Source organism: Sebastes umbrosus, chromosome 10 (genome assembly GCF_015220745.1).
Source record: "Sebastes umbrosus isolate fSebUmb1 chromosome 10, fSebUmb1.pri, whole genome shotgun sequence".
In the NCBI taxonomy this organism is placed as follows: domain Eukaryota; kingdom Metazoa; phylum Chordata; class Actinopteri; order Perciformes; family Sebastidae; genus Sebastes; species Sebastes umbrosus.
The window spans coordinates 34,518,036-34,545,118 of record NC_051278.1 but is presented as its reverse complement, the minus strand read 5'-3'; the positions used below and the strand labels follow the sequence as shown (position 1 = coordinate 34,545,118).

Below are 27,083 nucleotides of genomic sequence, written 5' to 3'. Positions count from 1 at the left end.
TGCCGGGGGCCAAACAAATTCTGTCAGAAGTCAAATTTATTTTATCACTACATTAATTTATAGAAAACATACAGCACACTTATTTTTCAGCATTTATTTGACTGAAAATCACTCCAAACAGCAGATTATTAAGAATATGACATTATATGCAGGAGTTTATGAACCGTACAAGACTGACTGTTTTGGGAAGTAATGATTCCATTAACAAAACTTAAAACAGAGAATCCCCCAGCATACCAACATATAAAAACATGCACTGCAGGTCCAAAAAGCCCTGTTTTTTACTGTACACAGTACTGTACTGTACTTTGTTATTGTCATCTATAGTGGTCATTTGCATAAAAACACACAATTCAAATGACTATGATTATTTAAATATTTGCTTTGATTAAAATAAATCTTGGCTAGCTGCTTAGAGCTAGTGTTAGGAAGTTAAACAGGTCAGAATTCAATCTCTATTATCTATTTTATAGTGATGTGAAAACATCTCCTTCAAACAACTGGATTTATTCAAGTTTCTCGCCAAAAACTACATTTTACAAGATTACATTTGAACTCATCATGATAACATTGTAATTTACCTTCACCCAATAGTAATTTTTCCTGAGCAGACAGTGAACGTCTCATAATATTAACTCAGTGTCACCTCCGTTAACGTTTGTATCTCCGGTATTTATCCAGTCAGGACTGTGCAGCTAACGTTACTAACTCTCCTCCTGCTGATTTCAACACAGATTTGCTGTTCAGTGTCGCTTTATCAGGTCAAAATAGGGTGCACCCCCTCAGGTTTAGTAGCGCCACGCTGTTGAGCACTTTTTTTTTCTCTCCGCCGTGTCTCCGGTCCAAAACAAACTGAAACATGACATAGCATGCATATGCATCATAGTGCAGTGTAACTGTGGGAAAGCTTCAATAAGAGGAATCAATATTCAGAGATTCCTCCGCGTACCACTAGAGAGAGCACGCGGACCACCAGTGGTACGTGTACCACAGTTTGAGAACCACTGATCTAGAAGATCTAGCAACGACCTTTATTGCTTACTTAGACAGATGTCTACAGACAGATTAGACACAGATGTTTGGGTCAGCAGTTCCACATCTGTCCCTGCATGCTCTCAGATCTTGATGTGTTAACTGATGACCACTTGAACTTTTGTTGTTAATGAACTTCCAAACATCACTGATGATGATCATTGATCAGAAAATTCAACATGAACATGGGCTCGTATTAATGAATTATATCTGAGCTGCAAATGATGGCACAAAATGAATTAATGTCAAATCAAAGTATGTCAGTGTGTGTTTGAGTCTTACCTGAACCACTGGATGTTGGTGTGAGGCATTGACTCAAGGATGTAGTCCCATCTAGACGCCCAACGAATGTTCTTGTCTTCCTACACACACAAACATACATTTTTGCTGTAAAATGTGCTCTGTTTTAACTCCAACCAGGGCATCCTAACTCCTACCAGTGTGTATCGTCTGGTCTGCTTAAAGATATTTTAATAACTTCTAATTAGCAGTGACGTTGCAGGCTCACGGTTCCCTGCGGATGTTTTTATCAAAGGTCGTCTGCCCCCACTGACTTCATGACTTGTGCTTAATCGTGGTGTTGGTGCAGGGCATGCTACGCAGCTTCACACCGGTGACCTGCTATTTTTCGGGGCCGTTCTGGGGTTATTCCCTTGCCTGTGCTGGTTCAGTATCTCGATGACTTGATGCACCACAGTGGGGGAGAGGCAGAGTGTAGCGACAGTTCCCCTCAGATGCCATTAGCAGCGAGAACAATGAGCTGATTGGCGTGCATATCAGTCACACTATGGCGAGCACAAATGAAACGCCAGAGCTGGAAGACCCGCCTGCGGGTTTCCGGTCAGCTACAACAGCAATGGAAAGAGAGAGAGAGTTGTGCATAAGACGAGGACGGTGTGTCGGCGTTGCTGTTGACAACAGTTTTTGTTCACAGTTTACTGCTTAAAGGGGAACACCACCTAAATTAAGGTTTCCAATATGTTGTCTCCATCACTGAGGAACGTTCAACCAATTTGTGTGAACAGGAGCTGCTCTCTCTGAAAGACAGAAACCAGAGAAGTAAGTCTCAAACTTGTGACGTCACAGGATATAAAGTCTGGAGCTGTTGTCAGTTGTGAAACAGAAAATGTTCCCATATACTCAGAACATTCCTCTGGGTGCTCTCAATGTCATCTACAACATCATCTCTCCCCATTCATTGTCTGTGGAGCAGTTCCACACTTTATACCCTGTTATGGAAGTTTTTATTGGACTTTATTAGTTGTAACCCACAGAAGACATTCCACAAATGTGTACCATGATCTGCAAATATTTCACTATCCGCAAACATGTATTTTTGTATTTGTGTTGTGTAAAGTCACATCCACAAAAATACAGGGCGATTTGCAAATACGCATAACTTACTCTGTAAATATGTATTTTAAGGTTTACATGTAAAGTGACATCTACACATTTGTGCATCTAGTTTGTATTTGCAGATCGCTTCCTGTGCATTACGGGCCACGTGACATTTGTTACTTCCCTCCTGTTTCTTTATAGAATTTTGTCCGATTGGTACCGCAGCAGATCTGTAGAAAATAGTTGTAACCCACAGAAGACTATTCACAAATATATAACATGATCTGCAAATATTTCACTACCCACAAACGTATTTTTGTATTTGTGTTGTGTAAAGTCACATCCACAAAAATACAGGATGATTTGCAAATACACATAACTTACACTGTAAATACTTATTTTAAGGTTTACATGTAAAGTGATAAACACACATTTGTGCATCTATTTCTACACCTGGAATACTATTTGCGCATTTACAGATCGCTTCCTGTGCATTTTTGGGCCATGTGACATTTGCAACTTCCCTTCTGTTTGTTTACAGCATTTTGCGGTACTAATTGGTACCGCAAAGATCTGTAGAAACAATCTGTAAGTAAGAGATGCATTTACTAGCTCCACCAGGAGGGGGCGACATCCCCTCACATGAGCTGACGGAACTACAGTCTAACGCTGCTGGCAGAAAGCTATAGAAGAAGAGTCTAAGACAGCCAACAGCCTGGCTTCTGGAGGTGAGAGACGACGTGGAATATCTTTATTTAACGCCAGCCAGTGTCAGTGACTAAATCAGTTTAATTGCATTGTTTTCTGTTAGAATGAACTAACACAAATACAAAAATACGTTTGTGGGTAGTGAAATATTTGCAGATCATGTTACATATTTGTGAATTTTCTTCTGTGGATTACAACTTTTATCTACAGATCTGCTGCGGTACCAATTGGACAAAATTCTGTAAACAAACAGGAGGGAAGTTACAAATGTCACATGGCCCATAAATCCACAGGAAGCAATCTGCAAATGCGAAATAGATGCACAAATGTGTAATGTCACTTTACATGTAAACCTTAAAATACGTATTTACAGTGTAAGTTATGCGTATTTGCAAACGCCCTGTATTTTTGTGGATGTGACTTTACACAACACAAATACAAAAATACATGTTTGTGGATAGTGAAATATTTGCAGATCATGGTACACATTTGTGGAATGTCTTCTGAGGGTTACAACTAATAAAGTCCAATAAAAACTTCCATACCCTGTGATATCACAAATTTGAGTTTTAGCACTCTAGTTTTGGGGATCTGGGAGAGAGTTGTTCATGTTAACTAATATTTGTTGGACTGTCTTATGCCAGGATCAGACTACTCAATATGTTTGACGGTTACGATGATCACTTTGTCGGGTTAAATGATTGAGAGTCATAAATTCTTGACGTGACACAACAGACTACACGTCGGTCCCGTTCCGACAATACGCACTATCCCGGCACCGCCATCTTAATATACGGGCTTACTGGGGCTCAAGCCCCCGGGCCCGACCATGTAAAGGGGCCCACGAGGCTCCAGGGGAAAACCATAAAAATATAATTCACAGGGAGAAGTAAAAGCGGGCGCGCAACGGAATGCTCCATGCGCAAAGACGCAACGGCAGTGGTGTTTTTTACTCCGACACAACCTAGATTGAATATCCTACTGCGAGGTCCGGCAGCAGTTGAAGGTCCAATGACATCATTCTGCAAAATAAGTAGCCATGTGCTTTGTTTACAGCTGTGTGCGTCTGTGCTCAGCCAGTCAAATTCACGACCTTGTAGTGGAAAGCAAAAAAAAAAATCAAACATGCTAGACTTTCTGTAGGGATATCGTGAGGTGTCCCTGACGTCGCGAGGCGTCCCTGACGTCGCGAGGCATCCCTGACGTAGCGTCGGTTGTGGTGTACTATGACACACTACACGAGATAAAACGATCGATTGTTGCACACAACACTCATTTATCGTTCCCGATCCGAATCGACACCCTACGACGGCCGTGTCGGGCTATAATCATGCTGATATCGTGTAGTCTGAACCGGACATTAGACCAACGGAATAACATATATGAATTTGGGAAATGGCGTAGTTCGTCTTTAATACAGTGCAAAACATAAATGTTTGGGTGCTTTGAATGTTTAAATATAGCCAAAGTGAAACTAATTGAAACACTCCTCCTAATGCACAAGTTTATTTTGTAGTTTATTTAAGGATTTTCAATATCGTAGCAAAAGAGAAGCTTTTCAGTTGTATAGTGTGTTGTGACCTGTTGCCTTCTGGAGAAGTGTTCCTACAACAGTGTAATACAGTAAACAGTTTGAAATGTTCCTTATGTTTATAATGACAATAGTTGGTCCAGTGGACAAACTGCTGCGTCAGTCCCCAGAAAGAGGACTGTGCCCGCTGGCCAAAGAAAGGGAGGGAAGAGGGTCTCTCGCCCGTCCCGAGGTCCGGATGCTCACGTTGGGTCCAACACCTCACAACAGGCCGAGGTCTGAGAACAGAACCTGAAGAAGCCTCTCCTGGTTCTAACCTGCTCCAACTAAAACCAGAGAAGTCTGAATCCTGAAACACCTGATCTTCTCTCGCGCTGCTCTGCTTCAGATTTCTGACTTCCATTTTGAAATAACCAAATGTAGCATTTTGTCTGGATTAAAAGTAGGATTGGATCACCACATCTGCATCCAAATCTTCAGGATCAGAAATCTTTGGATCTGCTTTGAAATACCACATTTTCAGATCAGATAAGAATTTAATCAAATCCAACCCGAATAAATCCTGTGAGATCATTTTTGAAATACCGGCCCCAGAAGAGTCCTGAAGATTGTCCACATTGTCCCTGATATATTTGAGTACGTGGTTTGTGTGTATGAAGTATTACGGTCAAGACAATACGGCTGTACTAACCACAAAGTTGACAGTACGGGATCTCGAACAATCCTATGTGTTTGTTTTTCAGGAACTTAGGCCCTCCAGAACAATCAGGGCTGTCATCATTATTGTTTTCATAGCTGGGCAGAGAAACACAGACAAAAGAAATAGATTAAAGTAGTCCACCAGTTATCACAGTTATGCACAGGCAGATTTGATCACACTACAAGCAGAACATACAAGAACGCTAATAAATACCACACTACTGTACTAGTCTGTGGAACAAACCAGAGCTCTGTTAGCATCCCCAAATGTAAAGCAACATACTAAGCTTAATAACTGACATCTACATTTGGACTAGATCCAATCAAATCAGAAACACAATCATACACAGTACAAAGTACACTGACATTAGTAGGTGCCTAGCTCCAGAACGCATCTAACAAATAGATCAAAAAAATGAAACAGTGACACAATGAAACAATATAACCAGTGGGGAGTTTCAGAAAATAATATAAATTAAAGCTGCAAGCATTGATGAACAGGCCCTCGCCCCTTTGCCCACGAAGGGGGTTCCTGCTGCCATGCATTTCCATGAAAGTCGGACACTGCACGCAACAGTTAGAGGGTATTTTGTGCGTGGAGCGCGTGGCGCCCAAGACTCTTATAAAACATGTCAAGTTCGGTGCAGATTGGACAATGTATTGTCAATTTACAACAACTTCCTGTTTCCTGTAGATGGCACTATGACTATCACTCATAATGGCAAATATATGGCCTGAGCTCTTATCCAGCTTGTAAAATTTGGGGCAGATTGGACTATGTAAAGTCAAGTTACAACAGCCTCCTGTATCATGTCGAAACATCGAAATTTGGCACGCCGTTTGGCGAAAACACCAAAACTTTGTAATTTAGCACCGTGAAGGTGTTGAGATTCTCCTGCCCGACTTTGAGATGGATCTCTTCAATCCTTTAGGAGGAGGATTTATTTCCATACCTCTAACGTGATAAAATGGCGTCTTCTCACATAACCTATGACATCAACGTTTGAGCTATCAAACATTCCTTCGCAATTTAGCGTCGCATTTGTTTGAGGGTTATACTACCAAAGCAATTCCAATTAACTCTCTAGGAGGAGTATGTAAAAGTATGCATAAAATACATGAAAAACGGCATCAAAATGGCCGACTTCCGGGTGGGCGGAGCTAATGAAACCCAATGAGGAATATGTCTGAAATAATGAGCAGGATGTGCCTACCAAATTTCATGAATATAGGATCAACTTTGTCCAAACTATGGCCTTCCTCGTATTAGAGGCCAACGCCCGAGCCCAATCAATACAGAACTTTGCAATTTTCACCAGTTCTGATGCGTATTTCAATTTTTGTGAGTTTTGGTGCATCTTAAGCACCTCAAAAATGCGATCTCGCAGTGAAAAAATAATCTTCCGAAAAATAATAGGTTTCCTCGGCCCTAATTAAAGCTGTGCAGTTCCGTGACCATCGGACACTGAGCTCACGAGTTAGATAGTATTTAGTACACTATTATATATATAGTACAGTATAGTATAGTATAGTATACCATTATATAATACATCTTCCTGTGTCATGGTGATGCATGCAAATTGCCCGCCTTGCCATGGCAACTGCGTTCCATTAAAACTAAAAAGCTTTGCAGTTTGGCATCGTGAAGGTCTTTAGGTTCTGCTGACCAAATCTGATGTCGATCTGTTGAGTCCTCTAGGAGGGTTTTAGAAAAAGAAAAAGAAACCTGTAAAGTGCCAAAAATGGTGTATTATCACATGACCTTTTGACATTATCGTTCAAGGTATCGACTATTCCTTCACAATTTAGCATCAAATTAGTCGGAGGGGTATACCAACCAAATTAGAAATTAATCTGATAATCCCTCTTAGAGGAGTTTGATACATTATATATCATAAATATGTATGTATGTATGTATGCATGTATGTATGTATATAAACTGGAAAAAGAAAGTTCGGAAACTTGTGTTTGGTGGATTATTTCTCTGTTACAATGCTAATGGTCATTGTATTTTACATGGTTGGAAAGCCTGTTTATTTACCTTCGCAATGATGTCCAACTTGTAAGGATCATGCATTTGTGGGATGAGCAGCACAGCTGGTTATGTGGGCAACGCCCAAAAAAAATGTTCCAAAATGCTCCGTCAATGGTAAACAGTGTATTCTCCTGTTGGTATTGACTCTTGTTTTGAGTTGTTTGGTGGATTGGATGATTGAACTCTCTATCAGTAACAAGGAACAAACAAGACATATTGGCTATTTTACACTTTATTCATTTAATACACCGTCAGGAGCCTCAGTAGCGGTGGAAGCTCCATACGCAGCCACAACAGCCTGGCACCTCCTCCTCATGCTGGTCACCAACCTGGTCACACGTTGCTGTGGGATGGCGTTCCATTCCTCAACCAGGATTTGTTGCAGGTCAGCCAGCGTGGTTGTGTTGGTCACTCTAACACGTACAGCACGCCCAAGCTGATCCCACAAGTGTTGAATTGGGTTGAAGTGTGGACTCTTGGCAGGCCGTTCCATTCTCTCTACTCCCACATTGTGGAGGTAGTCTGTGATAACCCTGGCTCTGTGGGGGCGAGCGTTGTCATCTTGGAGGATGAAGTTAGGTCCCAGATTGTGGAGATATGGAATCGCCACTGGCTGCAGAATCTCATCCCGATATCTCACTGCATTGAGATGGCCTTCAATGATGACAAGCCTTGTTTTGCCAGTGAGGGAGATAACCCCCCAAACCATGACACTGCCCCTCACCAAAAGCTGTTACTCCATCGGTGCAACAATCAGCATAGCGTTCTCCACGTCGTCTCCGTACTTTGACCCTGCCATCCAACTTTGGCAGACAGAACCTGGACTCATCACTGAACATGACATTCCCCCACATGTTCAGGTTCCATTGTCTGTGTTGTCGACACCAGCGCAAACGGGCCTGACGGTGAAGGGCAGTCATTGCAGGCTTCCTGGTAACCTTATGAGAATACACTGTTTACCATTGGCAGAGCATTTTGGAACATTTTTCTTGGGCGCTACCCACATAATCAGCTGTGCTGCTCATCCCACAAATGCATGATCCTTACAAGTTGGACATCATTGTGAAGGTAAATAAACAGGTTTTCCAACGATGTAAAATACAATGCCAATTAAAGCTGCAAGCAGCGATGAACGGGCCCTCGCCCCCGCGGGCACGTCTGGGGAACGCGCACGTCAGGGAACACGCTGTCGTGGCACGTATATGTCTTCAGGCCAGGACTATTATCAAGCTTGAGAAGTTTGGGGCAGCTGGGACTAGGCAAAGGCAAGTAACAACAGCCTACTGTTTCATGGCGAATGGCTCAAAATGGCCGCCACGCCACGGTCAGGTCGTTAAGTGAAAACTCACCATTTTGATGACTTTTCATCCTCAAGGTCTTAAGATGGTCCTGACCAAATTTCAAATTGATCTTATTAAATCTGTAGGAGGAGTTCGTTAAAGTACGCGGCCTATAAAACGCTAAAAATTACATGAAATCCAATATGGCCGACTTCTGGGTGGGCGGAGCTAATGAAACCCAATGAGGAATATGTTTCAAATGATGAGTGGGATATGCATACCAAATTTCATGAATATCGGATCAACTTTGACAAAGTTAAGATTTCAACGCGTTAGGGGGCGCTATAGAGCCGGCTAAACACACTGAGCCTAATGGCTATACATTTACATAAAGTTCACAGGTGTCTATCATTTTGCCAAATTTCATGAGATTCCGAGTACATCAAGGTATGTTCACAAGAAACAAGACATAAGGGGGCGCTAGAGAGCCAACATGCCACGCCCAAGCAAAATTTCACCACTAAAATAAAGTAATTACCAGTTTGGATGTGCGTGTAAAGTTTCATAATTTTTTGTGCATCCTAAAGTCTTCAAATATGCGTTCGTAAATTTTAAAATCACGCAGGAAGTCCAACATGGCTGACTTCCTGTTGGCCGAAAAAATCTCAAAAACATTTAATCCAGGTATGAGGGCGTGAGCAATGACATACTTGAATTTCGTGAAGATCGAAGAAACTTTTTCTGAAAAACTGCGTACGTTATGGAGCCCCCTAGAGACACCCGAGCCCAGTCACTACAGAACTTTGAATTTCCCACCAGTTCTGATGCATACTCCACTTTTGGTGAGTTTTTGGGGATGGCTAAGGTCCCAAAAAGGCGATATTCCAGCAGAAAAAGAATAATAATCCTTAGAAAAACAATAGGTTCCTTGCACTTCATGCCAGGACACCGTTGGGGTCCTGGCACTTTCGTGCTTGGGCCCTAATTAGCATTGTAACAACAGAGAAATAATCCACCAAACACAAGTTTACTAACTTTGTTTTTCCAGTATATATATGTATACAAATTGTACAAACAAAAGTTAAAATGGCTGACTTCCTGTTGGGCGGAGCAAATTAAAGCTGATGGGAAATATGTCTGAAATGATGAGAACAATGTGGATAACAAATTTCGGGAATATCGGAGCAACTATATCCAAACTGAGGCCTTCCACGCATTAGGGTCATGCCCGAGCCCAATCACTGCAGAAGCAGTTCTGAAGTGTACGACAATTTTGGTGAGTTTTCGAGCATCCCAAGCCCCTCAAAAATGCGATTGCACAGCAGAATAATAATCTCAACAAAAACAATAGGTCGTGCTTGGGCCTTAATAATAACATATATAAGGGGTGAAGATGACATCAGTGTGACAGGTGAATGAATTATAAAGTTTATGTAAAGTCACTGGTTCCATATCATAGATAGCTCTATACCAGCTAAAATTGTCACCTTTTGGGTTCAATCTTTGCAGCCACCAGTCGTGCTCCCAGTTGTTCATGCTCAACGATGTGGTAATGGATGGTGATGTCCACGTGGTTAAAGATGTAGAAAGAATCCTTTTCATTAAAGTTGGACTGGAAAACAAAACCGAGACACAAAGGATCAAAGCATAGACATATGCACTGTATAATAATGACTTATTACAGTAACATCTATGTGTAGGATATAAACTATTCTGACTTTCGGGACTGAGACAAGTGCTAGTATCAAAAAAGACCCTGTGGCAGACAGTGGTGCATGCCACTGATCTTGTTTCTACCTCCCAACAAATGTAACCCACAGACACTGAAATGGCCTTAAACCCCCCAGTGTTACAGTGTCAACATCTCACTGATGCTGATGTATCAGGACTCACTGTCTAATCATTTTTATACAGAATCTCATGAATTACTAGCCTATGTTTGATTGATGCAGATTTGACTTAGGCCCTGTTCAGACCTGGTATTAAAGGAACAGTGTGTAACATTTCAGGGGACCTATTTTCAGAAATGGAAAATAATATTCATAACTATTGTTTTCTTTAGTGTATAATCACCTGCAACTAAGAATCATCATGTTTCCGTTAGCTTAGATGGAGTCCTTCATATCTACATAGGGAACGGGTCCTCTTCATGGAGGTGTAGTGGCTAGAAGGAAGCCCGCAAACTGGGGAAACGCTCACTAGACTGTAAAGGTTAGCATTGCTCTCAAATAGTTTTCAATTCAATTCAATTCAATTTATTTTTGTATAGCGTCAAATCACAACAGAAGTTATCTCAAGATGCTTCATATATAGAGCAGGTCATAGACCGTACACCATAAATAGTTAAGGTTTGGAATTGACCTTGAATAGTTAAGGTTGGAATAGATCATCAGGCAGTGAGTCTCACAAAACTTTTTGCAAGTTTTTGCAGATTTCGGATCAGATTTCGCAATTTGCGGGCTCCGTTCTAGACAGGACCTTCACGGAGTCTGCCATGTTGCTCCTCCATGTTTCTACAGAAGCCCAGACCGGACAAACCAAACTCTGGCTGTAGAGAGAGTTTTTACGTAACCAGAAGGCCACCATAGTTCTTCGACACGCTTGTGAAACTGCGGTAACATGAGCCAACATGAGTAATATGAGTGCAAAACCGTGGTACCTCCAGCTGCCGTCTGACTTCTGTTGCTCCTAAAGTAGAGTTAATATGGTATGGATGGCCTCTGAGCGAGGTGAACGGCGTTACCATGGTTTTGCACTTGTGCACATTACCGCAGTCCTGGAAAAGGAGGAGTGAGTGGAGGGATATTCAGTTGGTTGCAATCTTTAACTACAACACTAGATGTCACCAAATCCTACACACTGTACCTTTAACATGAGATCGGATCTTTCAGACCACATTCAGAGGTATCAGTGTGTAGTGAATGTGTCCTGGGCTACATTAAGTACCGCCTACTCTACTGACTTCTCGCTGGGATCCGCGGGGCTCTGAGCTCCTCAGGTGAATAGACAGACAGACATGAGCGCTGGTCTGCCTCGTGGCATGGAAACGGCCTCTGTGCTCTACTGTATCCTGTCGGTACATCTGTATTTTATTAAAATATATCTGATCTGTAGGCTATGTATCAGCCTTTACACACATGGATCACAACAACACATATGTAAGGATGCTGTTTGTTGATTTCAGTTCTGCTTTCAACACAATAATTCCACACAAACTGGTTTAAAAACTGAGCAACTTGGGCTTAGGCAGTTCACTGAGCACATGGGTGCTGGACTTCCTCAGGAACAGACCCCAGTGTGTCAGGATGGGCGACTACACCTCAACCACTCTGACCCTGAGCACTGGAACACCACAGGGGTGCGTCCTCAGTCCTTTTCTCTACTCCCTCTTCACATATGACTGCTCAACTATTCACCCCACTAACACCATGGTAAAATTTGCAGACGACACTGCTGTAGTAGGACTGATAACCAACAACAACGAGACAGCCTACAGGGAGGAGATCCAACATCTGACACAATGGTGTTCCATAACAACCTGGATTTAAACACAACTAAAACAAAAGAAATGATAATAGACTTCAGGAGAGCAAGATGGGTGGAGCACTCTGCCCTCTGCATACGTGGAGAGGAGGTAGAGAGGGTGGACTGCTTCACGTACCTCGGAGTCTACATTTCAGCTGACCTCACCTGGTCCAAAAACATCTCTCATCAGGTGGGGAAGGCCCAGCAGAAGCTGAAGCAGGCTCACCTTCCTCAACACCTGCTGATTAATTTCTATCGGGCAACCATTGAGAGCCTTCTGACCTACTGCTGCACTGTTTGGTTTGCTAGCTGCACAGTAGAGGACAGGAGGGACCTGCAGCAGGTGGTGAGGATGGCAGAAAAAATGATTGGGACCACATTACCCCCCCTCAGTGACCTATACGCCTCCGGAAGGAGATAAAGGACAATTAAAACACACACAAACAGACTACGAAATAGCTTTTACCCCCCCCCCCCCCCACCCCCCCAAAGGCTGAGGACACTAGCAGCTGAACCATAATCATGACACCTGCACTTTATGATCCATTTATTTGTCTACTTTGTGATTTGAATGTTTTTATGTTTGCTTTTAATGTTTGCTTTTACTGCAAAGAGCTGCTAAACTATTTTTCGTTGTTTTCAATGACAATGACAATAAAGTCTCTATTCTATTCTATATCTACAGACTATCAGACTAGACACGGGGAGTGCATTATTATCATACTGTCAGAGATGTTTTTGTTCCGGCGCTACGCACGGAGCTGACACTGGCCCGCTCTCTGAAGCTCTGCCAGATGTGAACAGGGCCTTATCCTGTTAAAGAGGGATTTGTGTATCCATGTGTGAACAACTCACATTGACCACGCAAGCATCTTTGGGTCGACCTGCTTCTGTGACATAACAGCCGATAGGGAAACCAGGATTACAGAACTTCTGTCCATCTTCAACATCATAGCACCAGGTAACCGGCATGTTATCCACAATCCTTCACACACAAACACACAAAAAAAGCCTGTGATACTCACTAATGTACACAGCATACACTGACAACAGCGTACCAAACTTATTTTGCATGCTTCCTGCCACAGACCTACTGACAGGGCTTGTATGCTTCAAGGGGATATATCATGAAAAACTATATTTTCTGTGTTGTTTACATCCATCTGGGTATCTGGAGTGTATACTGTAATACATATATACTGATCAGCCATAACATTCAGACCACTGACAGGTGAAGTGAATCTCCAGAACTGCAGCTGTTGTGGGATGTTCCCGGTCTGCAGTGGTCAGGACCTACCAAAAGTGGTCCAAGGAAGAAAAAACGGTGAACCGGCGACAGGGTCAGACCCGAGGCTCATTGATGCACGTGGGGAGCATCCGATCCACTAGAAGAGCTACTGGAGCTCAAACTGCTGAACAAGTTAATGCTGGTTCTGATAGAAAGGTGTCAGAAGACACAGTGAGGAGCAGTTTGTTGCGTATGGGGCTGCGTCAGGGTGCCCGTGCACATCAGAACTTGACCACGGAGCAATGGAAGAAGGTGGCCCGGTCTGATGAATCACGTTTTCTTTTACATTGTGTGGCTGGCCGGGTGCGTGTGCGTCACTTATCTGGGGAAGACATGGCACCAGGATGCACTATGGGAAGAATGCAAGCCGGCGGAGGCAGTGTGATGCTTTGGGCAATGTTCTGCTGGGAAACCTTGGGTCCTGCCATTCATGTGGATGTTACTTTGACACGTACCACCTACCTAAATATTGTTGCTGACCAAGTACACCCCTTCATGGAAACGGTATTCCCTAATGGCAGTGTCCTCTTTCAGCAGGATAATGCGCTGGTGGTCATAATGTTATGGCTGATCGGTGTATATTCAAATAAGGACAACTGATTAAACCAATTTATCCGCCTCCATGGATGGATGGATAGATGGATAGATGGATAGATGGATAGATGGATAGATGGATAGATAGATAGATAGATAGATAGATAGACGGATAGATGGATAGATGGATAGATAGATAGATAGATAGATAGATAGATAGACGGATAGATGGATAGATGGATAGATGGATGGAGTCAGTGAGTCATACATACCAGTGATGCTGGTAGTTGAGTAACATGCCTTTCTTGAGGAAGTCCAGCTTGGCCTTGTCTGCTGGGTTGTTGGTGTCGTAAGATCTGGTACACACCTTCTGACACACCGCAGGTTTCTTAAACTCAAACTGACACACAGGACACCGTCAGAATGGGTGTGCTTTGGCTCTCTAACAATTGGATTTTGTTTGCTTGCCATCATTGATATTAACAATGCATCATTCGCCACTGTAAACATTTTTTCAACAAAACAAAGAAATTCAATTCGAAAAACAACAAAACACGTTTTTAGAGCCATTTTTGGACAGATGGAGCAGGAGAAAAAGAGAGAGGATGGTCTTTTATGATACTATGGTGGCCTGTAGACACACTGGGGACAGATATTGATGTTTAAAAGATATGGAAAAGTGCATTTTGCATAATAGGTGACCCTTAAATACCGGCAGGGGACATTGTCGCCGCGAGTAAATAAAATGTGTCCCAAAAATACAGGCCAGGCGAAAAAAACACAAGGGTAGATAAACTCCTGGTGCCTGACATATAATGTGCATGTCAACAAAACAATGTACTTTTCCATCACTTTAATAAATTCAACAATATAATCATGTTATTTTCAACACTTGGTTGTTATGGATTACTCATCTACAGTGATATTGTCCTGTTTCAGTCACTGTGGGTGTAACGGTATGTGTGTTACTGTCCCAGACAAACTGTATTCTGTAGTAACGTACGAGTACCACAAGATGGTAATAGGTACAGTATTGGAACTGAACTGAACAAACACTGAATTCTCCACAACTTGTTCGTGCAACTGTTTCACAATAAGAGCCCTGTTAGTAAATGAGGGGATTCTTTCCACTGAAACACTACATGGCTTTTATTTCAAAACGTGTTGAGTCCATATTAGCAGATAGAAAGCATCATACTAAAATATGACCTAATATAGGCCTGCTTATTAAACAATGAATTAGAAATAAAGTCATGTATCTAATATAAACCTCTCGCTCTGCTGCACATAGATTGATTTTAAATAGCTTGTTCAGTATTCAGCCCTACAGAGAGTATCTAACTAAACAACCAGGAGTCAATAGCATATCTGTTATTATAATATCTGTTATTATTATAATATCTGTTATTATAATATCTGTTATTATTATAATATCTGTTATTATTATATCTGTTATTATAATATCTGCTTTTATTATATCTGTTATTATAATATCTGTTATTATTATATCTGTTATTATTATAATATCTGTTATTATTATAATATCTGTTATTATAATATCGATTATTATTATAATGTTATTATTATTATAATATCTGTCTGTTATTATTATATGTTATTATAATATCTGTTATTATTATATCTGTCATTATTATATCTGTAATTATATCTGTTATTATTATATCTGTTATTATAATATCTGTTATTATTATATCTGTAATTATATCTGTTATTATATCTGTTATTATAATATCTGTTATTATTATATCTGTTATTATTATAATATGTTATTATTATAATATCTGTTATTATAATATCTGTTATTATATCTGTTATTATTATAATATCTGTTATTATTATATGTTATTATTATTATAATATCTGTTATTATTATTATAATATGTTATTATAATATCTGTTATTATTATAATATCTGTTATTATTATAATATGTTATTATTATAATATGTTATTATTATTATAATATCTGTCTGTTATTATTATAATATCTGTTATTATATCTGTCATTATAATATCTGTTATTATTATATCTGTAATTATATCTGTTATTATTATATCTGTTATTATAATATCTGTTATTATTATATCTGTAATTATATCTGTTATTATATCTGTTATTATAATATCTGTTATTATTATATCTGTTATTATAATATCTGTTATTATTATATGTTATTATTATAATATGTTATTATTATAATATCTGTTATTATAATATCTGTTATTATATCTGTTATTATTATAATATCTGTTATTATTATATGTTATTATTATTATAATATCTGTTATTATTATTATAATATGTTATTATAATATCTGTTATTATTATAATATCTGTTATTATTATAATATGTTATTATTATTATAATATCTGTCTGTTATTATTATAATATCTGTTATTATATCTGTTATTATTATAATATCTGTTATTATTATATCTGTCATTATAATATCTGTTATTATTATATCTGTAATTATATGTTATTATAATATCTGTTATTATTATATCTGTAATTATATCTGTTATTATTATATATGTTATTATTATTATATGTGTTATTAGTTTGATGTCCAGACTAACGGAGCTACATTGAGTTCTTTAGCTAAGGCTAAGGCTAGCTTGCTATCTAGTTATCATAGTATCCGTTAGCTTTGCTGTTTGTTTTGGCTAATGTTAGCTGACTCCCATAACGTTCCATGATAGCGTTAGCTGTTTCTAAAGAACTAGCCCACCTGGTCTATTTATTCAGTGGGTTATTTAGTTGTAACATGTGGCAGCTACACAGGTGATGTGGGACCTGTTAGGTTTACCTTACAGTCTGGAACTGTGTCTTTTCCAGGCTCACAGAAGCTCACCGGAGCCAGACCCGGGAGGTAGAAGCCGGCAGCTGGAGCCAGCAGCGCAGCCCCGAGCAGCCACCGCCACATCTTCACACCCGCTTGACACCGGCCAATCTTCACTCCAGATTCACACAGTTAACTAGCCCCTCTTCGCACTTCACAGCTGCACAGCCACCAACTTCCGGTTCAGACACGTCACGTACCGGAAGTCCTGCTTCGTGAATAGGAGCATTGTGGGATCATAACCACCCAGTCACGTGTCACCCTTAAATATGTTATACTCCCAGCATTCATTTAGGATACTTTGTCTTAGAAATGTAACCCTTTCACCGTGTGTTTTCACTCCATCAAAGTTAATTGCAACACTTGGTCAATTAAAAATGTCTTATTCAGCGTTTCGGTTGTGCTTAGCTCCACCCTCTCCTATTACTTCTGGTTGCAAAAAAACAACAAGATGGCAATTTGCAAAAACCAAGATGGCGAACTCGAGGCTTCAAAACGGCAGTCCACTAACCATATGGGTGACGTTCCGGTGACTACATCCACTTCTTATATACAGTCTATGGCAGCCATTCTCAACCGGTGGGCCGGCCGCAAAGCGCCATCTAGTGTGCCGCGGAGGCAGTGGTACTAGATTATTATTTATTATTATTTTTTTATTATTATTTAGCAAAGTGAACAGGTAAAACCTAAAGTAGGTAAGATGCCAGCTGCTGTAAAACCAAAGCCTATTGAAGGAGGCTGAGACACGGGCGGACACGGGTCTTGTATTGGGTATAACACATGCGCAGTGTAACTTGAGCTGCGGTCGTGCGTTGCGATCGGCTCAATTTCGGCGAGTGCAGAGCAGATATTACTGCGCATGTGCGGTACCCCGAAGGCGCGTTGATTAAGTGTGACCCAACCTCCTTCAATAGGCCTTGTGTAAAAACACCAAACATCATCAGGTAGAGACAAACGTGTTTGCCACTGTTAGCTAGCTAACGTTCTCGGATGCAGTGAGACAAAATGGATCGTTTTTTAAAGCGAAAAAGTGATGTGGGAGACAACCCTGCGCCAGTAAAAGCTCCGAAGCGTGTGGTGAGGAAATATGACCCTGAATACATTAAATTAGGATTCGTGCTTAATCGCCTTTTTGAACTGAGAGAAGAAGTGCACACATTTCTGGAAAAGCAGCACTCCCCTCTTGCTGAGCATTACACTGATGGTAACTTTTGTGCAAAACTGGCCTACTTATCAGATATATCTGACCAGTTAAATCAGCTAAATATATCAATGCAAGGCAGAAACAGCACAGTGTTTTTGGTTTCAGACAAAATTGAGGGCTTCAAGAAAAAACTTATTCTGTGGAACAGAAGAGTCAAGGAGGGACGATTTGATGTGTTTTCACTCCTAAGTGAAACTTTGGAAGCCACTCCTCATGTCAACATATCCAGTGTTATAACCCAGCATTTGACTCAGTTGTCGGGAAAGTTTACAGACTACTTTCCAGAAGATGCACGAGATGGAAACCTTTGGATTTTGGACCCTTTCTCTGTGGATCCTGCTTCAGAAGACATAGCTCTCTCCACTGTGTTGGAAAATGAACTGATGGAACTATCAGCAGACAGCAGCCTGATGCTTCAGCTCACACAAGTAGACCTTGCTTCATTCTGGATACTGGCTGCCAGTCAATATCCCGCTCTGTCAAAACGGGCAATCAAATTTCTGTTGCCTTTCACCACCATCTATTTATGTGAGTCAGGGTTTTCCATTGTGACTGTCACAAAATCAAAGGCAAGGAACAAACTGAAAGCAACTTTGAATGCTACTCTGCGTGTCAGCCTCTCACCCATCCCACCACGACTTGATCTCATTATGTCCCAGAGGCAAGCCCAAGTGTCTCACTGAGGGTAAGCAGAATATGTATTTTAGTCATTACAGCTGACAGTGGCATAACACATATCTACAGCCCAGTTTATTATTTGTTGTATAAACATGTTAGGTTTTTTACTCATTTATTTGGGAAGGTGGTCCTCGGAAATGTTTTGACAATCACAAGTGGGCCTTCAGTTGCAAAAGGTTGAGAACCCCTGGTCTATGGCATGCACATGCCGATGTAAACAGGAAACAGGATAATGTCACTGGACACTAACCTGACCCGCCAGTTTGTTTGTGACACAGAACAGAACCATCTGAGAAGCCGTCTTTGGAAACTGTTTGGAAAAGAGCGGACACACGTACCTAAACCACGCTCACAGCTGCCAGTAGCTACTCACAGGATGCTGATTGGTCCCGACACAAACGCATTACTTGCAATTCTCACAGGATCTTGTGATATAGTTAATTCGCTATAAATGATTATGGAATAATTATTGTATATGAAATAATATAACTTAATTCTGCAAGTCCAGTGTGGAATTATTCATACTAAATACAGTTTATTAGTATAAACTGTATTTACCACAGCATACTGTAACAACATAAATTAGTAGGTAAACTACACCATTAATTAAATCATTCGCAATTTATTTCCTTGAACGTTACTTGGTGACTGAAAGTAGCCAGCTAACCAAACATCAGCCTGTTTCAATAGTGGAGCGGATAGAGGAAAAATCATGCAAATAGTGATACAAGCACCAAATTTGGCATGATGATTCCCGAGGGAACGCTTAGCAATATCAACGATTGGCCACCTAAAAATACAAGATGGCGGCCATTTTACAAGATGGCCGCCAAATTGACCTGCCGTTAATGGTTTCTCTCAGAAATTCATCTACTTGGTCGATTTGAGTGATCTTGGTGTCAAATTATGTGTTTTGTAGCATGCTGGATCTAATTTTGATAGTTTTTACAATTTTTAACTTCAACATGGCGGCCATTTTTCAAGATGGCTGTGAAATTTACTCGCCGGGAATGTTTTTCTTAAAGAAATGCATGTACTTGGTCAATTTAAATGATTGTGATGTAGAGTTATAGGTTTCTGGTATGCTTGATTTAATTTTTACAGCTTTAACATCCTCCAATAAGTTTTTTCTTACTTTTTGGCTGTCCGGTGAGTCTTTGCTTTGTGGTGTTTGTATGTCTCAGTTGGCTTGTAGGCCTACTGTTGTAGACAGCTATCAATAGCTGCTGTTGCCATAGGTGTAGAGGCTTAGTGGTAGAGGTAGTACCTTTGTTTCAGAAGTCAGCCACATCCTCCAGGATGGACTACTGGCACTGGTCCTCACTATTTGCCCAACTCTCACCTATGGCTTCAAGAAGTTGCTAGTGCACGGCAACGGCCACACCCGGGACACGGTGTTGGCTCACGGGCTAAACTAGGTGAGGGTAGCACACAGAGAGTCTCTGTGTGATGGAGTACGTCTAGCTCCAAATTTCGAAGTGCATAGAGTCAACGAACTAGCCATCTTTATCCATGAGGTTCCCTCACCAACATATCTATCACTTGCCTCTTTCTGGTCTTGGCAAACACAGACAGGCCAACATACACAGGAAAAGGTGTCTCCCGGTCCTTAGAGTGCCTGTGGACCTGCGATCTTTCCCTGTATTTGGCAAAGCAGTTGTACTGTAACAGTTGGGACATTGCAAGGTCAGATTTTGATGCGCCATTCTGGAGACTTGATATCAGCCCCATGTTGAATCATACATACAAACTGAAGCAGGGAGAGTGGGACGGTATCTTCAAGGTACCCATCATGGAACGTGCTGTTGAATTCTGTTTTATGCTGAAGCAGGTCACGACGTATCATCTCAGCAGCCTTTGGGTTGGCAGTTGGGTTGGAACCTCATGGATAAAGATGGCTAGTTCGCTGACTCTATGCACTTCGAAATTTGGAGCTAGACATACTCCATCACACAGAGACTCTCTGTGTGCTACCCTCACCTAGTTTAGCCCGTGAGCCAACACCGTGTCCCGGGGTGTGGCCATTGCCGTGCACTAGCAACTTCTGGAGCCATAGGTGAGAGTTGGGCAAATAGTGAGGACCAGTGCCAGTAGTCTATCCTGGAGGATGTAGCTGACTGCTGAAACAAAGGTACTACCTCTACCACTAAGCCCCTACACCTATGGCAACAGCAGCTATTGATAGCTGTCTACAACAGTAGACCTACAATGGCCGCCATATTGAAGTAAAAAATTATTAAAACTATCAAAATTAGATTCAGCATGCTAAAAAACATATAATTTGACACCAAGATCACTCAAATCGACCAAGTAGATGTATTTCTATGAGAGAAACCATTAACGGCAGGTCAATTTGGTGGCCATCTTGGAAAATAGCCACCATCTTGGATTTTCAAGTGGCCAATCGTTTATATTTGCTTCGTGACCCCTCGGGAATCATCATGCCAAATTTGGTATCACTATTCACACAATTTGACTGAAAAATGGATGTCATCCGCTCCACTACAACATGAATTGTATAACAGCAGACATCTGAATCATATGATCACAATGTTAAAATAAACCAAATCAACATAACTGCATTTTAGCTCAGTTTCCAACAGCACTGACGCATAACTGCGTTCAACAACTTCATAACCCAAAAACCATGGCAAAAATAAGCGCGTCCCAGCTGTGTGCATCACTTTTTTTTGTCCCCTGGAAACAGTCATGTGAGCTTCTTGCAGCATGTTTCTGTATTTGTTAGTTTAAAAGTTTAAAGTTTAAAGTTTCATTAAAGTGTTTTCTCTTCTGATAATGAATTTGATTTCTTCAAGTGTTTTCAAGATCACCTCCAGGTCTGTGACCCAACACAATAGTGACAGAGGGTGGTATTTTAGTGTTTATGCCACAATTATTTCCATTCCTTTGCCTGTAGAGGGTTAGGAGGAACTGAAAAAGCTATTTCTGTAAAGGAAAGATAAGCTAACATGGCCCTTTAAATCATGATGTAAAGTCAAACGAGCATGGCTGCTGCACACATGTTACTTTTACAAGAATGAATCATTTCAAAAACAAGTTTGATTGACAGCATGGTATGTTTTCATACTGATACAGTAACTGCAGACGGTTCAACCTACAATTAGTTTCAGGTTTCAGCTACACAGTCACTCCACCTGGGGTTAGGAATGAAGTGCCTCTTGTGTTTAACCTTTGACCTCTGACCATTAACACAGGTCAATTTGACCACTAATTGTGCCTTCCAGGGGCATTATGCCCAAATCCGGCAGGACAGACATCCATCTGCTATACATCCCATCCACAGAGGAACTACAATTGCACTCTCACCAGTCTGTAGTGTACGCTGGTTTGATGAAAGTGTTCAGGCAGCTGTGAAGATGCAACAGCAACAGGAGATGTTTCATAAAGTACGTCTATAAGTGTATGTCTCCTTTTGTGTGTCTCCTTGGCTGTAATGTCCAGTCTGGTAAGGAGTGTTCCTTCTGTTGTACCCTGGACATCTTTGCAGTGTGCTTCAGATATCACTGTGCTCTATTACAACCAGAGACGATCAGTGAGTCAGTCAGTATCTGTCCTGGTCTCGGCTGTGCATGTCCCTGGTCCATTTGATCATAGTCTCTGGAGATCGATAGAGGAAGATCAGTTTGGAGTAAAGTTCCTCTTCTAGCTCCAGCTCTCCTGTCTCACGCACCTGAATCACACAGAAACATTACTTTGTAGAAAAGGACTACAAAGAAATCATTTTCCAGGACACTTCCAGCAACGTGGCAACAAGTGTGTTTTTTTGGGGACCCATTATTTATGTTAATGTTTAGATATTCCATAATTCTTGGTTCAAAAGCTGCTTCTTCAAATTTGGAAAGATTATTTCACTCAATCTCTGATATGTGTGTGTCCATGAATACAGTAATTGTGTGTGTTAATATGCACACATACTGCTCACTAACCAGGAAGATGTCTGTGCAGAGCTTCAGGATGCGGTCCACACAGGGCAGCTCCTCAAACATGATGGAATGTGAGATCTCACTGAAGAAGCCACGCACAAACTTCCCAATGACTAAGACCACAGACACATACAGACCCATGATCCTGAGAGGAGAGAAAAGAAAAGAAGATTTACATTCAAGAAGCGTGGGAAAAAAGCAACTCACAAATCACAGTTGTTGTGTTTAAAATGATTAAATGTGCAGAAGGGAACAGTTTGGAAAATATAAAAAGCCTAATCTTGGAGTCATGTCTGAGATGGCCGCCTAAAAGGAGCCTCCCATCAAACTGCTAACTTTCCCTTTTAGTTGTTGGAGTAACACCTTTATTTCTACTGTGTAATAATTGTCCATCAAGGCTTGTATGTTTCCGTCACTAGATTCAACAAGGAGACTGGAAAATGGCAATCTCAAACTCCAAAACCATAATAGCAAAACAGGCTGCCGGTAATGCTAGCATGGCTAGCGGCAACAGGCAGGCTAACACCATGGAGACTCCAGCCATGCTCTGCTGGAAAACGCTGGATTGCTCCCTCTGGGTTGGGTATGAGTCTTTGCCCCAAGCCAGGGAGTTCAAGTACCAGGGTTTACAAGTAAGGGTAAAATGGAGCATGAGATGGACAGGCTGTTTCGTGTGGCTTCAGCAGTCATGCGGGCGCTGTACCGGACCGTTGTGGTGAAGAGGGAGCTGCTGAGCCGGAAGCCAAAGCTCTCGATTTACCGGTCAATATACGTTCCAAACCTCACCTCTGGTCATGAGCTTTGAGTAGTGACCGAAAGAATGAGATCACAGATACGAGAGGCCAAAATGAGTTTCCCACGTAGGGTGGCTGGGCTCAGCCTCAGAGATAGGGTGAGGAGCTCACACATCTGGAGGGAGGTGGGAGTAGAGCTCCTTCACATCAAAAGGGGCCAGCTGAGATGGTTTGGGCATCTGATCAGGATCCTCCTGGGCGCCTGCTGTTAGAGGTTTTCTGGACATGCTCAACTGGTAAGGGGCCCCGGGGTAGACCCAGAACACGCTGGAGAGATTATATATCTCATCTGGCCTGGGAGAGCTAGAAAATGTTGCTGGGGAGAGGGACGTCTGGAATACTTTGTTTAGTCAGCTGCCTGTGCCACCCGGTCCCGGACAAGCACATCAAAATGGATGGATGGATGATTTGTTGACTTCTTATATGCCTGTGCATCCCCTTCCATATGTGGACGGGGCTCTGGTGGTTATGTCTCAGCTGGAAACGAACGGCAACTGATCCTGGTCCTGGACTTTTGAACATCTTTAACTTATTTTACATGGCTCCTTAAAAAAGGCTGTTATTAAAAATGTATATCTATGTAAACGTTAGTTAGTGTGGGTTCCTTACCCATATCCAGCCAGGAAACCCAGGCTGGGTGGACTGACTTTGTCGTTGAATATGACCATGGGTAGAACCCCACATGAGGAGGGGGCACAGCCTGCAATGGCAATGTCCCACCACTCCTGGTTCCCACTGCCGTTCAGTGACCTGTCACTCATCAGGGACAGGGTTATATTCAGGTAACCATCTTCATTACCTACAAGACAACCAATCAGCTGTGTTAAAACACACACTTTCATGAATAACATAATATAACATGAATAACAAATATAAATGCTTGTAACCAGAGACTATGTTGCAATAATAGTAATTAAGCCATGCTGGTTGCTGTGCTGGTTGCTATGCTGGTTGCTATGTTGCCATCTAGTGCAGGGGTGCCCAATATGTCGATCGCGATCTACCGGTCGATCGCGAAGGTAGTGTGGGTAGATCGCATGGCATTAAAAAAAAAAAAAAAAATTAAAAAATTAAAAAATTAAAAAATAGACGTCAGCCTATCAGAGCAGATTGAGAACTGTCTGTCAGAGTTTGACAGACGCTTTCAAGACTTTGTTTTACTGGAGCAAGTCGCTACATTCATGTGCTACCCTTTTCGGGAAGATGCTGAGGCTGATTCACTTGCATCAAAAATTGCAACACTGTTTCACCTGAACTCATCTGGAGTGGAGGATGAGATTTTGACACTACAAGCTGACATTCAGCTTAAGTCCAGGGCCCATGGACAGTTCTGGAACTTACTCACAGAGGAAAAGTACCTCAACATGAGGAAATGTGCTACCTCCTTGACTGTATTATTCGGCTCCACTTATTTATGCGAGTCAGCCTTTTCCCACATGAAGATTATTAAGTCCAAATACCGTTCCACCTTGACTGATGATCATTTGGAAGTGTGCTTGAGGCTGGCTATCAGCAGCTACTGTCCGGACTATGCATCCCTGGCTGATTCCATTCAGTGCAAGTCATCAGAGTAAGGTAATGACAAAAAATGTACAGAGTTATATTGTACAATATGGGTTCATGCAGTTATGCAAGGTACACCAACATATATTGTACATATAAAGAATACTCAATATATTTATAAATAAATATATGTTTTGCATTTTTATAGTAGGTAGATCATTTTGACTTGGTCATTTTATAAGTAGCTCGCATGCTGAAAAAGTGTGTGCACCCCTGATCTAGTGTTTCTCCTTCACCCCAACAGGCACTTTACCACCATCGTGGTATTTTTTGTTGTAAGACACAAAGTGCTCTGTGACAGTAAGTTCAGGACAGACTCACATGTTAAAAAGACTTATACAGACAACTGCTGTCATTATTGACAGCAGTTGTCTGCATTTAATGTTAACCAGTGACCGAATGTTTCCTCATGGAAACCTCTTCCTTATTTCTGACTTGATCCTGCTAGAACTGTACCGTACCGTGCAGTGCCGTGCAGTACTGTACTGTAACGGGCCGTGCCGTACTGTACCGTACCATACTGGACTGTACCGTACCGTACCGTTCCGGACTGTACCATACTGTACCGTACCGTACTGTACCATACCGTACTGTACCGTACCATGCCGTACTGTACCGTACCGTACCATACTGGACCGTACCGTACCGTGCCGGATTGTACCGTATCGTACCGGACTGTACCGTACCGGACTGTACTGTATTGTACCATGCCGTACTGTACCATACCGTACTGTACCATACCGGACTGTACCATACCATGCCGTACTGTACCGTACCATACTGGACCGTACCGTACCGTACCGGACTGTACCGCACCGTATTGTACCGTGCCGTGCCGTACTGTACCATACCGTACTGTACTGTACCATACCGGACTGTACCGTAACGTGCCGTACAATACCGTACCGTACCGCGCCGTACAGTAACGTAACAAACCGTACCGGACTGTACCGTACCGTACTGTACCGGACTATATCGTACCGCACCGGACTGTACCGTACTGTGCCGTACTGTAACGTACCATACCGTACTGTACCGTACCGGACTGTACCGTACTGTACCGTACTGTAAGTACCTTACCGTACCGGACTATATCGTACCGCACTGGACTGTACCGTGCCGTACTGTAACGTACCATACCGTACTGTACCGTGCCGTACTGTATAGAAGGCAGCCATTAACTACCTTGGGTGTTTTGGCTGTCCTTCCATGACTGATGGAAATGATTCTTCCAGTAATATCTTTCATGTTATGAAAAAAAACGTATTGACAGTAATTCAATGAACTCTGACCTTTATATAGTTGATTGACTGGTTTGGCCTCAGCTCCGTTGGGGGCACGGATATAGTTAGGGAACATATGAGGAACATGCCTGGGAATGAAAAAAGACAGCATCTGTAAGATACAACTATATGTATTAAATATAAAAACACATAAAGATCCTTCCAGAGAGGAAACCTACACAGGCTCAGTGCGATTGCCAACCAGTAGTGAGGCCAGATCTGCTCTGACTGGGTTCCCAGGTTCCAGGTCTATAGAGTGTTTGTCAAATGTGTGTTCCACTGTCCCTCCTTTACCAAGGTCCCTGTCAGAGACAGAGAGACAGAGACAATCAGCCTTTAGAGAGCAAAGAACAGTCAAAGATACATCACATATACTCAGTAATATTACTGATAGAGCAGATGGACTGCATGCGTTACAGTCAAGAAAACTAATATTTAGAAACAATGGCCATCAAAATGATCAGCTATCCATATAATGTGTTTTGTATTATCTCAGAGGACACTTATCCTTTCACTTACATACTCACAATGTTTTGTATGAGATACAGTCTAATTTAAGGCCGGTATTATATATTAATGGCCTGAGGGTGATGCCAGGAGAAAGCCATGTTGTAATCCACTATACTGTATCTTTTACATGGTGGCCCTTTAAGACATCTCAGACTCCTGGCAACGGGTCAAAGATGTTTCACCATGTTAAAAAACGAGGCAATATTTACATGAGCCACAATCTATGTTACATTTTCTGACATAATAAAACAGAAGAAATTAGCAATAGGCTAT

General features: G+C 41.5%; 2 protein-coding genes across 2 annotated transcripts in view; both read right to left on the bottom strand.

Moving 5' to 3' along the window:
- LOC119495768 (transmembrane 9 superfamily member 2-like) overlaps positions 1–16,993 on the bottom strand; it is a 31,352-nt gene extending 14,359 nt beyond the window's left edge. The window contains 8 exon segments of the mRNA XM_037782527.1: positions 1,315–1,394; positions 4,346–4,349; positions 5,297–5,404; positions 10,111–10,235; positions 13,004–13,133; positions 14,243–14,370; positions 14,812–14,821; positions 16,770–16,993. Coding sequence (XP_037638455.1) covers positions 1,315–1,394; positions 4,346–4,349; positions 5,297–5,404; positions 10,111–10,235; positions 13,004–13,133; positions 14,243–14,370; positions 14,812–14,821; positions 16,770–16,918 — 734 coding nt within the window. The 5' untranslated portion in view covers positions 16,919–16,993.
- Positions 16,994–19,318: 2,325 nt separating this feature from the next.
- Positions 19,319–27,083, bottom strand: part of piezo1 (piezo-type mechanosensitive ion channel component 1) — a 175,050-nt gene continuing 167,285 nt past the window's right edge. Inside the window, 5 exon segments of the mRNA XM_037781514.1 lie at positions 19,319–22,407; positions 22,664–22,805; positions 24,064–24,253; positions 26,310–26,389; positions 26,480–26,602. Coding sequence (XP_037637442.1) covers positions 22,279–22,407; positions 22,664–22,805; positions 24,064–24,253; positions 26,310–26,389; positions 26,480–26,602 — 664 coding nt within the window. The 3' untranslated portion in view covers positions 19,319–22,278.